General features: G+C 38.7%; 1 protein-coding gene and 1 long non-coding RNA gene across 2 annotated transcripts in view; one reads left to right on the top strand and one right to left on the bottom strand.

Annotated features, from left to right (window-relative positions):
• Positions 1 to 1,033: 1,033 nt before the first annotated feature.
• On the bottom strand, positions 1,034 to 2,695 carry LOC137754168 (uncharacterized). The gene is made up of 2 exons (XR_011071754.1): positions 2,281 to 2,695; positions 1,034 to 1,809 (listed from the first exon to the last, which is right to left on the bottom strand). It is a non-coding gene; the product is annotated as an uncharacterized lncRNA (long non-coding RNA).
• TAF15 (TATA-box binding protein associated factor 15) overlaps positions 2,338 to 17,458 on the top strand; it is a 30,085-nt gene continuing 14,964 nt past the window's right edge. The window contains exons 1-7 of the mRNA XM_068529623.1: positions 2,338 to 2,605; positions 9,246 to 9,285; positions 10,824 to 10,875; positions 10,958 to 11,042; positions 11,125 to 11,227; positions 12,892 to 13,085; positions 14,500 to 14,620. Coding sequence (XP_068385724.1) covers positions 2,353 to 2,605; positions 9,246 to 9,285; positions 10,824 to 10,875; positions 10,958 to 11,042; positions 11,125 to 11,227; positions 12,892 to 13,085; positions 14,500 to 14,620 — 848 coding nt within the window. The 5' untranslated portion in view covers positions 2,338 to 2,352. The remainder of the gene's footprint in view (positions 2,606 to 9,245; positions 9,286 to 10,823; positions 10,876 to 10,957; positions 11,043 to 11,124; positions 11,228 to 12,891; positions 13,086 to 14,499; positions 14,621 to 17,458) is intronic.

Below are 17,458 nucleotides of genomic sequence, written 5' to 3'. Positions count from 1 at the left end.
AGAGAAGGACCCTTGGAAAGAAGCCCCAGAACAATGCAGACCTGGGAGGAGTTCTCTGTTTCAAGTTTGGGAAGCCACCGCAATGAGAAGCCGGCAATCGGCAACGAAGAGTAGCCCCCGCTGGCCGCAACTAGAGAAAGCCTGCGTGCAGCAACGAAGACCCAACGTAACCAAAAATAATAGAATAAATAAACTAAAAAAAAAAAAAAAAAGAAAAAAAGAGGAAGAAAAACCTAGAAATCGTGTTCCCTGCTCCCCCCACTGGCAATAACCGAATTCTCTCCTGCACATCTCCTCCTCTGGGGTTGCCTTCCTCAACATGTACACTGAACGGCTAAATCGTTTTTAGTCATGAAAGAATTTCTATTACTTTAGCCTTGCTTATTTGGACCTGCCTAGAGAGCTCTGTGACCCTCTACCTCTAGAGCTGAGCTCTCATTTACTGCTAGTATAATGAAGAGAGATGACCTCATGTCTCTTTTTCTGAACTGAAGGCAGTAATTCTGAACTTACCCCTCCACCTCCAGCCCAACCTGCTCTTCCTCCTGTTCCCTATCACAGTGAATGACACCACCACCTGCCCACTTGTCCAGGTGTGAAACTCAGAATTTACCCAGGACTTCTCGCTTCCTTTTTATTATTTTTGGACTTCTCACTTCTTTTCCCACCCAAATTGGTCACCAGATCTTGCCCAGTCTACTACCTAAGTATGTCAGGGATCTTTTCACTTACCTCCATCTCCACAGCTACAACCCAAGTCCAGGCTACTATGATCCCTCACCAGAATTATTGCATTGGTCACCTAATCGGTCTCCCTGCTTTTAGGCACCTCTTATCTCCAAACATTCTTCATATTGCAGCCCGAAAATGAAAATCTGATATTTCTTTAAAATCATCTGGCAGGAGTTACCCACTCCTTCAATAAAGCACAAACTCTAATGCACTTTACAAGGTCTCAGCTCTTTAGCCCCCTAATTTTCTGGCTTCATCTCCTACCACACTCTCCTCGTGGGTAAACTCCAAACATATTGAATCACTTTTTAAAAAAAATTTATTTTATTTAATTTATTTATTTTTGGCTGTGTTGGGTCTTCGTTTCTGTGTGAGGGCTTTCTCCAGTTGGGGCAAGCGGGGGCCACTCTTCATCGCGGTGCGCGGGCCTCTCACTGTCGCGGCCTCTCGTTGCAGAGCACGGCTCCAGACGCGCAGCGCAGGCTCAGTAGTTGTGGCGCACGGGCTTAGTTGCTCCGCGGCATGTGGGATCTTCCCGGACCAGGGCTCGAACCCGTGTCCCCTGCATCGGCAGGCAGACTCTCAACCACTGCGCCACCAGGGAAACCCTGAATCACTTTTTTTAAAAAAAGTATTTGTTTATTTGGTTGGGCCGGGTCTTAGTTGCCCGCATGCAGCATCTTCGTTGCCACGTGTTTAGCTGCGGCATGCAGTATCTAATTTCCTGACCAGGGATCGAACCCAGGCCCCCTGCATTGGGAGCGCGGAGTCTGAACCGCTGGACGACCGCGGAAGCCCCAAATCATCAAAAACACTTTTCCCCACTTAAGATGTGGTCAGCTTCAGCACATCACCTATGGTTTGTCTCAGATGTCACGTCGCCCTTGGGGAAAATGTCCTTGTGTGCTCTCTGAGCTTTGATAGCCTCACCTCAGACTCGAGAGCTCGAGCCCCCTGTAGGCAGGGCAACAGAATAGTTAGACCCACAGGCAGTGGTGCCAGGTTACCAGGATTCCAATTCCACATTGGCCATTTACCAGTAGTGCGACCCAGGGCAAGTGAATTCTGCCTTCTCGTCTGTAACGTGGGAATAGTATTTCATCAGTCTGTTGTGAGAAGTAAACGAGATGATGCAAGGTGCCTGACGATTAGAATTAGCTATTATCCTAGCACCGAAAACTAAAGCTCGACCCCCTACCCTGACACATCCTCAGGGTCCGGTTTGTGTGTGATTTCGTTTTAAGGCACACGTTTGTTCCAGTATCACCTTGTAGTCTATCTGTTACTCGGCAAGTTAGTTACAACAAACCGGGAGGCGACTTGGTCCCGGAGTTCGTCACGACTTTCCGGCCCGGAGCTCAGCAACTCCCAACGCCCCCAGGTGGCTCAAGCCTTCTGCAGCCCAAGCGGAGCGAACTAGCACATACCGTTCGAAATTTCCTTTTCTAACCATATAACCTGCGTTTATAAGGCCTCTCCTCTTTCGCTTCCCAACCTCGAATTCTATTAGATCCAATGAAGTGAAAAAGGACTGTAATCAGGACGTACCGGGTAGGTTCAGTCCCCTCCCCCATGCCGATCACGGCAGTGGTACGGCCTCTCCACAATTCCCTCTCAATAATGGTACCGTCCGCGGAGGGGGGAACGGGGATTCTGAAGTCCTCTGGTTTCTGGTCTGGCACAGAGCCACCCCTCGAGCCGTGGCGTTGTGGTACCGCCCGCTGCCCTCTGATTGGCTGCCGAAGTCCCGCATTCGGGGCCAGCTCGCCGCGCCGCACTCAGTACGGCTCCGGCCGCAGCGCCGCTTGGTTCTGGTATTCCTTGTTCTCGGCGGGTTGTGGGGGCTCTGCGCCGCGGCCGTTAGTCATGTCGGGTAGGTGACTCCCTCAGCGAGCAGCGGCAGCGGCGAGAAGGGGCCCGGCGGGGTTGGGCCGTCTTCCCGCCCATCGGAGGGCCCCGCGGGAAAGTCTCCGGCCCTGAGGGAGGCTGGGGTGGGGGGGTGGGGAGGGCGGACGCTGCCGCCGCCATGTTGGACTGGAGGGACGCACGCTCCCAACGCTCTCCGTCTGCAAATCCCGGCGGGAGCTCCTCGAGCCCCCTCCCTCTTGGCCCTGTCCTTGGAACCCGAGGCGACGTGCTGCTCCCGGGGGAGGGTGTGTGAATCGGGGGGCGGAGGCCGCTACGCCATCGCAGGGGCGGGGGGAGCCCGTGATTAGAGCATCGGCCGGAGAGAATCGGTGCTTCTGGTTCTCCGCTCCGCCTCCGATCTTTCAGCGAGGCCTCCGGCCAGTCATCTCGCCGCCTCGTCCCTCAGTTTCCCCATCCGTGACGTGGAGCTGGGCCTTCCTGACTCACCCATTCATCAGGTGGGGGCCTTGACGCTCTGGGAGCCCTTTTAAACGACGTAGCCTGACACGAAATCCTACATACATGTCGTCATTCCCTCCGCACCAGCTTCCCGGATTCGAGATGGGGGTGCTTGCGTATAATTCCTCTTCACCCTTCTCTGTCATCTTCACCTCTTCAGTTGTGTATCTCCTGCACGAGCTTGAAAGTGAGCCCTATCTATTATTGATGGGCTCTTATAGGTCCCTGTGGCATTTACTTTGAAACATACAGACCAAAGGAAAGGCAGTCTTCCATCAAGCACTTAAATTGGCAGAGGCACCCCCGTTGTGTGGAAGAGAAAAAGAGGCCTTGGTCTTATCAGGACAGCCCGTTTAGATCTTGCGAAAGCAGAATATAAAGTCCGGGACGTGGGTCTGCTCTTGGTTTAGCAGTCCAAGCTGCCACACAAGGCCCTCTGTTGTTAGGCACATCTCAGGCTGCAAAGAAAGACCCGGCTCTCCACTTGCTAGGAACCATCATGAGAATTACATGTTACTTTTCAGGTGGAAAAGCAGAACACGTCCCGGAAAGCCCTATGGTTGGGGTGAAAATGACTGCTGGCAGAGTATTTTACATTTTTTTAAGGGAGAACCTGTTGATATTAAAAAAACAAAAACACAACCCCCCCCCCACCCCCAAGTAATCCAGTTTTGCAGAAGAGTGGAAATATGTGACAAAAAAGGAAGCAGCAGGCTGAGAGGAGACCAAATTAGCAAGAATGGTTGGACAGGGGAATGATAAACATTCTTTAGATTAACATTGATGTTAAGCCAGAAGGTTGATCTTTAAGGGGAAGGGGCATCTATCTGATGTAAGAGGCTGTTAATTGCACAGAATTTGTCTCTTTAATTCTCGCTCAAGCAAGAAATAATTTCTTACCCCAAAGGTGACATTGGTACATATTTTACCAGGTGCATAATTTGGAGTGAAGTCTGGTAAAGCTCCATAGAAGTACACTCAGGAGGGTGTGTAACCCGTCCGTGATGTAAAAAAAAATTTTTTAAAGATTCTCCCACCTTCATGCAGAAATTTACCATTTCAATGGATACAGTGCTCATTAAAAACCATTGACCTGTCTCGATTTTTGACATAATGATTGGTTTAAAGCAATGGCTTATTTTTGTAGGACTGGGTAGCTTTTATGGAAAGTTATATTTTAGAGGTGTACCGTTTGTAAAATCCAGGATTTTCAGTGAGTCATAATAGTGTGTGAGCTGGGTCATCCATTATCACTGGTCTTCAAAATTACCAAGACAGCACTTACTTGTCATTTTATAATTTGAGTTTTTTTTAACATCAAAATTGACGTTCATGTCAAAAAGAACTATCTAATAATTGCTTGTTTCTACATTAAGTCAATTAGAGTTAGAATCTTTTAAGTTCTACTTAGTGTTGTTATATACTCTCTGTACATTTTGTAATTTGTGTATAAAAATAATACTTTCGACTTTGTATAAAAATAGGAATAATGCTTTTGACTTGTTTTTGATGAATGTTTAAGTGAATAAATTTAACAGAGCAGACTCTCCCCTAAACAACTAATGGCATTAAGTTTAGTTAAGTCCTTTAAACATTGCAAACTATACTTGTAAATTTAACTTATCAAATTGACTCAGCCACTACAGGTGCCTGACAGGACGGACTTATAAGCCTAATAAACTAAATGCTTACATAATAAATAAATCAGAGTTGTAAATATTGTGAGTCAGACTCTCAGACAAATGTGAATTATCTGACACCTTTGAAGTTAAAATCAAATCTAATATCAGTTATACATATAACAATTACGAAGTCAAGAAACTTCTTTTGGCACTATGGCAGACTAAGATAACTTGTAAATCCTCTGTCTACGAATAACTAAAAATGCAAGAACTTACATAAAACAAAGGGTGAGCCCCTGCTGCCAGAAATGAAGTAGAAGCCAGCATGGTAGTCATAGAGGAGGGTGTAGGTCTCATTAATTCAGAGACTTGGAGTTTATTGCCCAAATAACTAAGGACAGGAGATGCAGCCTTGAGACCATTAGAGCCATGTAATGGGAACCCTTACATAAAACCTAGATGTTTGAAGGACTGTATCTTCAGTGAAAGAATGAACTAGAAAAACCTTTGTACCAGCATAGGAGATAACAAGGAAGCCTGGGCCTTGAGTGAGGGAAAAAAGTTTTTTCCTGAGAATTTGTAACCTGGGACCTGTGCTTCATACAGTTTCGGTGTACATTTAGACTAGTTATGAGGTCCAGGAAACTTCAGGCCAAGAAATTTAACATAAAAATTGGTTCTAGACTGACAGTAACCTTGGGGTTCCTAGTAAAAACAAACAAAAAACCTTTTCTGAGGAAATTTCAGAGCCTAGGTCACGAGGAATCTTACAGAAAAAACAAGCCTTGTAGAACATAAGTTCACAGTAAAACATTGCAGAATTCTGGAAAACAATTCGCCAAAATGAGAGTGACAAATGACATTTGAATCCCTAATAGATAGTCTGAAAGCGAGTATTAATGTGTTTAAAATTATTAGAAACCTAAAAGAAGGAATCAACACTAAGACCAAGACGTGGAAAATGGTTACGTAGATTTGAAAAAGAACCAAGTGTAACTTCTAGAAATGGAAAAAGTGGCTAAGCGAGTATTAATGTGTTTAAAATTATTAGAAACCTAAAAGAAGGAATCAACACTAAGACCAAGACGTGGAAAATGGTTACGTAGATTTGAAAAAGAACCAAGTGTAACTTCTAGAAATGGAAAAAGTGGCTAAGTTGAATTGCAGATAGACCTAGCAGAAGAAATAATTAGTGAGGTAGAAAATAGATACAATTACCCAGGATTCAGTTCAGAAGGATAGAGATGAAAATTGAAATTTTAAGAAGCATAGGAAATAGATTGTGAAGCCCTGTCATACATCTAATATGAGTTCGAGAAGGAGTAAATGGTGAAGAATTAATAGATAGTTGAGAGTTTTCCAAAATTGATGGATCAAGAAGCAGTAGTCTCAAACATGAGACATAATCCATTCGTACCTAGATACATAAAGGTGAAACTGCAGATTATGAAATACCAGTGACAAACCTATCAGAGGAAATAGAGAAAAGGTAAGATTGGTAGACTTCTTAAAAGTTTTAAGAAGCCACTAAATGATCTTTGGAATTTAGAGGAAAAATAACGTTTGACCTTGACTTTTTTATGCAAATAAAAGACTAAGAATACCACTTTTCAGGCCTTTGCTGAAAGAACTAATAAAAGAAATCCGAAAGGGAGGAGTAGGATGCAAAAAGATACAGAGGAAGCAAATGCAGTAGATAAAAAGTGTTGACTGTATGGAATCTAGAGTTTTAAAGTGGAAGCAAAAGATAACGGAAAGAAAAAGTGGAAGCAAAATAATCGGTGAAGACTGTGATTGGCATTATAGCATTAAAATCCTTGTGTGCTAGTGGAGGTCGAAGATCATTTTGAACTTTATCAAGAATGCATGTTAAGAATTGAACATACTCTTTAAATTACGAATAGTAACTTATTAAAAGAACAGAATTTGAACGTCTAACTTCCAAAGCAGTAGAGGGGGAAAGGGAGTAAGGAAAATCCAATAGAAGGAAGTTAAGGAGTTGAAAAAAAAAGACCCTGGTAAGTAGAGAGTCTAGTATAGGCTGGTAGGAATAAATAAAAAGTAACAATAATAAAAATATGAAAACATCAGTTGAAAGACAAAGATTTTCACATTGGGAAAAATTGATTTGGATGTATGCTCTCAAAAATGACATACCTAAAACATCAGAATAAGAACTGTTAAAAGTATAGAGATAGAAAAATATTAATCAGGCAAACATCAACCAAAAGGAAGATTGTTTAGTTACATTACCAGTCAAAATAAAGTTTGGACATTTTTAATGATAGTCTTCATGTAATGTTAAAAGGAAATTCAAAAAAAAAAAAAAAAAAAGACATTCACCAGGAAGCTGTAAATCTGTACTTTTATGTGCTTTAACAATATGGCCTCAAAATGTAGAAAGCAAAAAAACTCAGTAAAAGAAATTGACAAATACAGAGTCAAACAGGGAATTAAAAAAAATTTAAACATACTTCTCTGTGTAATTAATAGATCAGGTAGACCGAACATGAGTAAGAATATGAATGATAGAACTAACAAGCATCATCTTACAGATTTACAGAATTCTTTCAACATTTAGATAATACAGTTCTTTTCAAGCACATAGGAGACATTTATGCAAGTGGAAGTGTTTACCAAGGGGAAAAGCGAAAAACACCAAATCCTAACAAATACATGGAATAGTGCAGAAAATACCTTTTCTGGCTGCAATGGAATAAGAAGACAAAACCACAAAGAGTATCAAAACCCTATACACTTGGAAATAAAAGCGCCTCTAAATAATTCATGGGCCCAGATACAAGGCTCAAGTGTCAAGTACTCATAATGAGCAGTTGTTTAAAATGCCATAAATAACATTTATAAACTGATTTTCTCTGGTGAATGTAAAACATCTACTTTCACTAAGAGCTGGACTTGTTGGTCAATACGCTTATTTTTATATTCTAGAGTTTTAAAGTCAGCCAGCTAAAGAAGTCAGATTTACAGTTTCAGAGAGCTGAGGTGACTGGGTTAAGAGCTCTGATACTTATTAGATTTAAGCCAGGGTCATATGACATGTGTGCTGTGTACTTCTATAATTTTTGCCTGAGCCAAAGTACAATAAGGTCTCGGACTCCACTCTGTCACTGGGAGAAGCCATGTGAGTGCCTTGGGATATAATTTAACTTAAAGCTTCATGCATCTCCAGTGTATGTATATTTGTTTTACTCATACACCCCCTCCTCCCACTGTAATCCTTTTTAGTTTCTCAATTGGTTGAAACTAACTTCCTTTGCCATTTGATAGATGCATCTAATCTCTTTATGATCCAGTTAGATTCTGTATCCTTTTCATATTTTTCTTATTTGGTTAGTTACAAATCTAGTCATCTTATTATTACGGGCAGTGATGCACAATTTTATTTTTCATCTCAGGTAGCCTTATGTCCACATTCATAAAAGAAGTAGTTTGTGTCAGGATTTCATTCAATATTTTAGTAGTTAAGGATTAAAAAAATTCTTGTTCAGTCTGATTGGAGATCTCTACTGTAGAAAAGTGGCAAATTTGATGCCACCCACCTATACAGCCAGTGACAGTGTTTTCATATTGTAGCTTTATATGAATTGAATGAAAAAGTCATTGATGTGATTTGATATTTGGTGGGTTTTCAGAACTGTTCAACAACAAATGGTTTTATTCAGATTAGATAAGGTTGGGCCTAATAGCAGTTGAAGACTATCAGTCATATTTTTGCAGTTGAAAGAGTATTTCATATGATATTCTTCTCTTACTCATCACTAATAAAATTAGGTCACTCATTTGAGGAGAAGCCTAAAGGGTAGAGCCTCTTCAAAAATTTTTGGAATAACCGACATTTTAAAGTATCGAGGAAAGTTCACAGTTCAAATTATTATTATTATTATTTTTTTGACATATATTACTCAACTCATGCCTTCCTTGGTAGTTTTTATTGCCAACAAGGAAGCTAGAGGTAAGTATTGCTGAGTCGGTATATACCAAGTGGCTTAGCTGCTTTTACCAAGTCTTTGGAGATCTTTTTGTTGCTGCTGACAGCCAGAGCAATCCAATCCAATACAAGGGAATGGTGTATATGTTAGGCTGGCAAGGATATGAAGTAAATGTAATCCTGGGGATTTATCTTAAGAGTGTGTATTTTCCCCTTTTTGATCTTGATTAGTTTTTTAACAGATGTCTTTTTGTATATAAAGATAATACAGCTTGAGCTTTTGAGTTTTTGTTAAAAGGATGGGTTTTTCACTGACTTTCTCATTTGTTCACTTGGTTTTTGTGACCATCAGGACAGGTTTGTAGAGTAGTTGTTTTCAAAGCTGTAGTTACTGTAAATAGCTAATACTATTGGCACAGATTTTTCCTTGCACTGTATTTTTAACTTCTAGTTTTTCTTTGTGTAGTTAATTTTTATGATATTTTCTTATCACATTGCATCTGTAAGAGCTGAAGTCAGCCTTTGAGGGAAGCCTAATTTTAAATAAGATTAAAAATTCTTTTTATGTGTTTTAGATTCTGGAAGTTACGGTCAGTCTGGGGGTGAGCAGCAAAGGTAAAGTATACGTACATTTCAATAATACCATGAATGAGTAGAACTGAGAAAAAAAGATAAATGTAGTCAGGCTTTCCTCTTGAGATTTGATATCTTGACGTCTTAAAAGAGTTAAATCTTAGCTTGTGAAGGGGAAAGAGTCAGCCTATGTACATAGGTGCTGTAAGATATTTTTCTTTTTTTAAAAGGCTGTTTGAATCAGTAAATATAGGTGCCCCCTAGAGATTAAAACAAATCTCATAGGTATTATAAAGATTGTTTTCCTTAAGAAATTACTTAGAAGAAACAATTATTAAAAGGATTTAAGTATTTGAACTATAACAGCTTAGAAAAAGCATTTAATTTTTTTGATTGTATATAATATGCTAAATGTGTTTTTTCTGGAGTGGATTTTCTTGAAGCACTATGATAGAAGTGTTTAGCATTTTAAAAATCATCCTCACCATGCTCACAATAAACAGAAAAGTCAGTTTTTATGTGAATGTATACATGCAGTAGGATTCTCTTGCTTACCAGAAATACAGCCTTCACTTGTACTATAAGTGTTTTGCAGCTCAGTGTGAGATATTCGGAAGAGCATCTCAGATACCTTCTGTCATCAAGTTTTAAGCTTCATGGAAGCAAAACTGATTTGATTTTTTTATTCTCATGGGATAGACCCTCATAGTAGGCAACTAGCAAATGTTTATTCAATGAAATATGTTTTATAAAGTTAAGAAATTCTGTTAGCACTTGATAGCTCTAAAATAGTAAGATTTTTTTGGCATATGTTTTATTTTTCTTTGGTATATATTCAGAAAGTTTGTTTCTGACTTGTTAAAGCTTATATGCGCTAAAATTAAAGAAAGTTCAACTCTGAGAAAGCTGCATGTATTCATTCATTCAGTCAACAAACTATACCATCCTATGCTATGACACTGGGGATACAATATTCTTTTGTTCTATGATAGTATTCTGAAGATATACATGCCTCTCATTACTGAGGCACTAAAAATTGGACGTTTAGTGCCACACTGTGCCTTTTCTAGGATGTCAGAGGCAAATTTAAGGCAAATGGTAGGAAGAAATTAATCTGTCAAAGCGCAGCTAAATTGATTAAAGCTCTAACTTAAAGAGTCATTATTTTTCTGCTTCAGATATTTATTATGGGTTTTGCTACCGTGTAGTCACTCCCCTCCACCCCCAGCCTCCCACCCATCCAAGCATAATTCTCTTGGAATTTTCTAGCTCTGGTGAAGTTTTGTTGATTTGTGGGAGATTGTCGAAGCAAAACTTCTGGTGTGTGTTTGGCATTTAAGAGGTCTGGGAATGATTTCATTTGTGTCTTTGGCATTTAAGAGGTCTGGGAATGATTTCATTTGTGTCTTTGGCAGTCTTTGGTTATCACCTTTCAATTTAGACTCGAAGAGGTAGGTAGATCGACAGTTTCTCAGGAAAGAAGCTTGTATTTGAGTTGAAAGTTGAAAATGAAGATAGGGTTAATTTAAGCTTTTAAATTCTAGCACATTTCTTTCAAGTAGTACACTTTTCTTTTACAGTTATTCTTCCTATGGGAATCAAGGCAGCCAAGGTTATGGACAATCACCACAAGTAGGTTAAATATAAATTGAGTTCTTTATAAATAGTTTTAATCTTAAATATGCAATGAAACTTGTATTTGCCTAAATTTCAGAGCTATTCTGGCTATGGGCAAACTACTGATTCTTCATATGGGCAGAACTATGGCGGCTACTCCAGTTACGGACAAAGCCAGTCAGGTTGGACTGATTTGTTAAATTTGCTGTTTTAGAAATTTAAAATCAGAACCTTTCCTAAATGGTATATCCATTCAATCTTTAGGTTATTCACAGTCCTATGGTGGTTATGAGAGTCAAAAGCAGAGCTCATATGGCCAGCAATCTTACAATAACCAGGCACAGCAAAACATGGAATCATCAGGAGGGTAAGGAAACAGTAAAAGTACTGAGGTGTTGGGAAGTGGAAATAACACTTTGGGTATTAAACAGTTTTCACTAACAAAGTCCTAGCTTTAAACTTTTATTTTTTTTTTCCAGAAAAGTGTTGATGGTGTATGAATTTCACAGTTTTGTGTTATAAAGAATGTGGAAGTTGTCAGTATTGATATTTGATTCTTATGATGTGTTATTTGTACAGTTAGTTTAGCTGTAAATGAATGCACATGATTTAAATGTTAAAAAGTAAAATTTGGACCTCTGCTTTATACCTGAGATGAAATAAAAACCTGCCTATAAAAGGAGACTTATCAATGCTTACTTTTTATTTCCATTTTATTTTTTAACCATTTTAATGTATTTAATGTCCTTCTCAGGGACAAAAATATTAAAGAAAAAAGTGCCAAAATCTATGCACGTATTTCAAATACCCTAAAAAATGTTTTAATTGTTAATATAGGTAGGTGAATATTAGCAATTTTACAGGTATTATATATTTTTTTTAGAATTTTCTGATTTGAGGAGCCTGTACTTACTAATTTTAGTAATAGCAACTTACTTTTTACTGTGCTTTACAAAGTACACACGTAGGGAATACTATCCAGAAAGCGTGTTACATTAGAAGGCTCTTCAAGCCTGGTTAGTTTTAAATTTAAGGAGAATCTTTTCATAAGGACGCATTTTTGGTAATGTGACTTATAAATGTGGACCAAAGAGAAATGTTAGATTTGGTGTAACAGTCATTCTAAAGTGAAGGTCTAGGGTTCTGACCTTTGTGATGTGCTTTGGGTAGGGAGTCGGGGAACCGATCTTTATTAGATTGTTTTGATCATTTGATGCAGAATAAGATGTGACCATTAAGTTGTGAGGCCATTTTTGTCCCCCCCCCTTCTCTTTGAGTAAACATTAGAACTCAAATCCAATTAAGTGTTTCTTTCAACATTCCCATCCTGAGAGCAGGTAATTAATAGTCATATTTCTCAGAACATACTTAGAATTTTCTTTTTGAATTGCAAGAGAAAAGAAAGCAGTCTCATTTGGTAGTTAGACTTTGTTTCAGTTAAAAAATGGCATCACAAAGCAAGTTCCTTCCTCTTACTCAGCAGATTAAAAGTTTGAATGATTTATTGCTATTTTCTAAAATTTACTGTTATTGAATATGCTTAGAAGAATGTACTAAAGATAAGGTTCTAAAGATAAGAAAATAGTCCCCAAAATATTATTAAATAATACTGTTGTTAAAACTGAGATAGAGCCTTTTAGTGTAACTATTAAAAGGAGTCAGCACTTGCTGTATCATGTTTGTTAAAGAGTCAGACATATTACCGTACTTCATGTCGTCTTTAATTTTTTTTTAATTCAAGGAGATGATAAAAACCATAGTGATTTTCTTGCTTCTCTACAGTTTTCAAAGGTGTGTGTGTTTTTTCTCATAACGTGACACCTCTTCAGTGATAGCAGAACTGTTGTTTGAAAGTCATTCCATTGGTGATAAGATTCTGTAGATAAAAGAGCTAAATGATTCCTACCAGAAAAGGGTAGTAAGTGTGGATGAGGTCTAGCTGGGCAGGCCTCTTACAGCGATCAGTCTCAGTCAGCCTGCTGCAGTAACAGTCCTTCTGTAAAATCGCTCAAGTTCTTGATTTCTGTTTAGCCAAGGTGGAAGAGCGCCTTCATATGACCAGTCAGACTATGGTCAACAAGATTCATATGACCAGCAGTCAGGCTATGATCAACATCACGGCTCTTATGCCGAGCAGTCAAATTATGATCAGCAGCATGATTCCTATAATCAAAACCAGCAGTCCTACCATTCACAAAGGGAAAATTACAGCCACCACACACAAGGTAAGATATGCTGACCTCTATTATTTTTCCTTTTTTCCCTTCATAGAATTGTGTATTAAAAGACCCACAGAGGATTTCAACTGTTTGTAAGAATTCAGAGTGACCCTGAACATATGTTCTGTCTCATGTCCATCAAAACTAGTTTATTAGATTGATATTTCTGAACTTCTTGGAGACTCCAGATGGTCACCTGATTTTTTGCTGGCTGAGTTTTTGAATTTCCTTTGTTGTCTCAGTCAACTGATCATTTGACAATGCTGCTGCTACCCGTTCTTTTTTATAATTTAATTTAATTTTTAAACATTTTTTATTTTTTGGCTGCACCGCGTGGCATGTGGGATCTTAGTCCTCCGACCAGGGATCGAACCTGTGCCCCCTGCAGTGGAAGCACAGAGTCTTAACCACTGGACCTCCAGGGAAGTCAATGCTACCAGTTATCTTGGTACTGGTGCTGTATGTGATTTGAGGAAATTATGATCCTATATTAGCCTTCTCTAACCTCATCTAAGAAGGACCGGTCGTTCTTTCTTTTATATATATCACTTTATATATATCATGATATTTAGGAATCTGACCAGCCATGAAAATGAATGCTTCAAGGGCAAAGGTCCTGCCTTACTCATTTTGGTACCTGCTCGATAAATATTTGTTGAATAGTTGAATGAATGAATAAGTGAATGAGTAAGAGTGGAAGCTCATTCACTGAATATCTTCTTCAGTGAATATATTCACTGAATATCTCAGTTTGAAAATCTAGTTATTCCTTGTCTGTGTTTGATTTACATTGAAATATTTTCGACATGAAAAATATAATAACTTTTAAGATTAGGGTATTCTTTTAAAGTATTGATTGACTGATTGATTGATTGATTGATTTGGTTGTACCAGGTCTTAGTTGCGGCTCGTGGGCTCCTTAGTTGTGGCAGGTGGGCTCCCCAGTTGCGGCTTGCCAGCTCCCTAGTTGTGGCATGTGAACTCCTGGTTGCGACATGCACGTGGGATCTAGTTCCCCGACCAGGGATTGAACCCGGGCCCCCTGCATTGGGAGCGTGAGCCTTAACCACTGCGCCACCAGGGAAGTCCCTAAGATTAGGGTATTCTTTTAATTTATTAGAGTTCTGTACCTAATGTACTTTACTCAGACTACTCCATATTACCGTCAACATCAAATGGTGATGTCCACATCACCATTTTGCTGTCTGACTTTGGTAGAATGGAATTTGACACACATATAATTCTCATACATTTAATTCCAGATGGTGTTATGATGACTTGCACTTGAGTTTTGTGCACATGTGCCATTTTCTGAAGGTCGCAGGTGACCTAAAGAGCTATTTAAGATTATGTTGTGGAAAGCCTTTGTCGGAAGTTTCAAGTTGTTTATGTATGTATGTATTAATTTTCTTTTTTGTAGATGACCGTCGTGATGTGAGTAGGTATGGAGAAGATAATAGAGGATATGGCGGGTCACAGGGAGGAGGTAGAGGGCGTGGGGGATATGACAAGGATGGAAGAGGTCCTATGACAGGATCAAGGTAAGTTTTTAGGTACAGATGTCTACATTTCTTCTCTCTTTTTTTTTTGTTGTTACTTAGCTGGTTTGATTCCATCATCTGATTTAGTTAAGAGGCCTAAAAAAGAGATTATGTTGTAGAGAAGAGGACAGAAATTCGAAATTTATTTTCAGTCTTAAGATGTCACATAAATTACCTCAAAATAGGCTTTGTTAGCCATTAGTTTATGTGGTATATATTAAATGCCAATGGAGAAAAGTCCCCTACTATGGTGTGGTTAAACCACTTAACTATGTTTTTCCTGCCAGAGCTATTGACTCTAAACTCCTTTAAAAGATGACTCTGGGAAATCCAAGTGTTTTATATGTAGACAATACAAGGTAAGTTAATTCTAGATTGGAAGGTGGAGAGGCTGTTCTTTAATCTTGAATCCCCTTGGGAAGGGAAAATATTAGGAGGCAATAGCAGATTATAAAGTTGGGGTTGGCAAATGAGAGAAAGATTTTATGTAACTGAGCTATTTTGTCCCCATTCTTAAGTAAATAATTATTGAGATAATTAGTGCAATGTCACATACCATTGCGTATTTTGTCTAGACTAAGCTGTGGAAAAGGAATGACTTTGTAATTCAGCTTTCCTTTTCTACATTGTTAGTGTTATCAGGTTTTGGTATTTATGGCATATGTTATGAAAGGTGGCTTTAAAATTACTTTCAAATATATGTGTAAGTTTAGCGCTTTTGCTCTAAAAATAGGAATGAAAAAGTAGTTGACATTTATTGTCCTCAGATGAGGTTTGTAGGTTGCACATTTTGTGTGTACAATATACAGGCTTAAAAGATAATTTGTGTTCCTTGGGAATTGAAATTGTCAGCCTGTTAACTGACGATAATGTATCAATACCAGGTCACTCTTTTGCTTCTTAGGGACTGATTGTCTGTTCCCTGAGGTGACCTGAGAAAATCAGTTACATACAGCACTGTTAATTTTTCAAGTGAGCCAGGAATTTGATCTCATTGACTTTCTCTCTGTTTAGTGTATAGTGCTTTGGTCTGGCAAATCTAAAGTCTAAACATATTTGATAAATTTTTATAAGACTTGAACATTAAATGTCTTTTGATTGATAGTCAAAGTCAATATATTAAGGTAAAACAAGTATATTGTATGCCTCGTCATTATCATGTGGATGTAAGTGAACAACGTAGAGTGGTACGGTGCTTACTCTCTACCTAATAGCCTCCTTCCCTCAAACAGAATCCCAAACAAGATAACTAACAGGTATATGTCATTTTCCGGTTAATATGTTTTAGATAATTGGCTGCCTTGGGATGCTATACGTTTTACAGCATATCATAGGTTTAATTTTCTTCGTAAGGAAGTTATAATTATATCTATAGATTATCTATTAAACTATGACAATGTCTGACTGAGAATGGTAGAACCCCACTTTTCAGGAGGAGGAGGGTAGGGAAGTCTTTAAAAATATGTTTTCGTTTTTGAGAGATGACTTATCTTAGAATCAAAGAGTTGAAAGGACCTTGAGTGATCCTCCTGCTAAAGGAGGGACGATCTGTATCTTAACCAACCCGGGCGTACCAGTTTTAAGCACTTTGATAAACCTCTTTGGCAACATTTCAGTATAATTTTTGGCCCAGGTACTGAATCATGAACTAAGGTTTTGATTTTCAAATCTTTTTATTTAACTTTAGAACCTCTTCAAACAAAATCTTGTGTAGAAGCCCAGTATATATTAGGTCAAAATGATGGTGATCTGGTTCAAGTCAGGGTAGGGTTTTTGGGGGAGAGGTCTTACCCAGTTGCTGTCTGTATACTCCCTCCCTCCCCCCACCCCACCCCCTTAGCCAATAAATGGAATGTGTATGAAAGGCCTTTTTAAGAAATTTATGTGGATGATTATACTTACTCTCTATATTGGATGGGCAAACTTTTTATGTGAAAGGCCACATAGTAAATAATTAAGGCTTTGCAGGCCATGAGGTTTCTTTTGCAACTGCTCAGCTCTGCTCCTGTAGCACCAGAGCAGCTATAGACAATATATAAATGAATAAACATGGTTGTGTTCCAATAAAACTTCATTTATGGATACTGAAATACGAAGTTCATATAATTTTCATGCGTCACAATATCTTGTTCAGGATGTGATTTTTAGCTTATTTATAGGGGTGAAGTGTTTCAAATTAAAAAAAAAAAAAAAAAAAAAGCCCAGTTTCAGGGCTTTTTTTCCCCCTACACTTGGTTTTACATTTAAGTACCCAAAATACCCAAACATTTTTTGTTAGTCTTCATCAACACTCCCATTTGTGTTTGTAATCATCTTACTTAAAAATAGCAAGGTTGAAAATATGATCCTTTCAGGGCTGTTTGAAGAAAATCTGGCGTTAGTTGGGTTTATAATTAAAGAAGGGGCACAGTTTGCAGGTGAAGGTGGGATGTGTGGTAAAGGATATGACATTCTTAGACTTAAGTTGTATGATTGCTTGACTGCAGGAAGAATTCAGACCAAAGGAAGCTGTCAGCTTTCCAATTTTGGGAGAGAAACGTGAAGACTATAGGGACTGTAGGAAACAGTGTTTTTCTTTGAAAAAGCAGTTGCAGCAAAAAAGACTGAATTTCTAATTGTCATCTAAAATAGATCAGTGGCCTCCTACTGGACTAGAAGCTTAAGGCCATACATGTTCTCAGTGTTTTTAACTTTAGTATTGTGCTGAATGCATGGCAAAATTACTAGAACTTTATAGGTAACCATTTTCCATTATTAGCATGTCATCAAGTTAAGTAGATTTTTTAGGCTTTAATATCTCAAGTCTCAAAAAAGTTATCTTGAATTTTGAATGCCTTC

Source organism: Eschrichtius robustus, chromosome 20 (genome assembly GCF_028021215.1).
Source record: "Eschrichtius robustus isolate mEscRob2 chromosome 20, mEscRob2.pri, whole genome shotgun sequence".
NCBI classification, from domain to species: Eukaryota; Metazoa; Chordata; class Mammalia; order Artiodactyla; family Eschrichtiidae; genus Eschrichtius; species Eschrichtius robustus.
The sequence above is the reverse complement of the archived record's forward strand: the minus strand, read 5'-3'. Positions and strand labels throughout refer to the sequence as shown.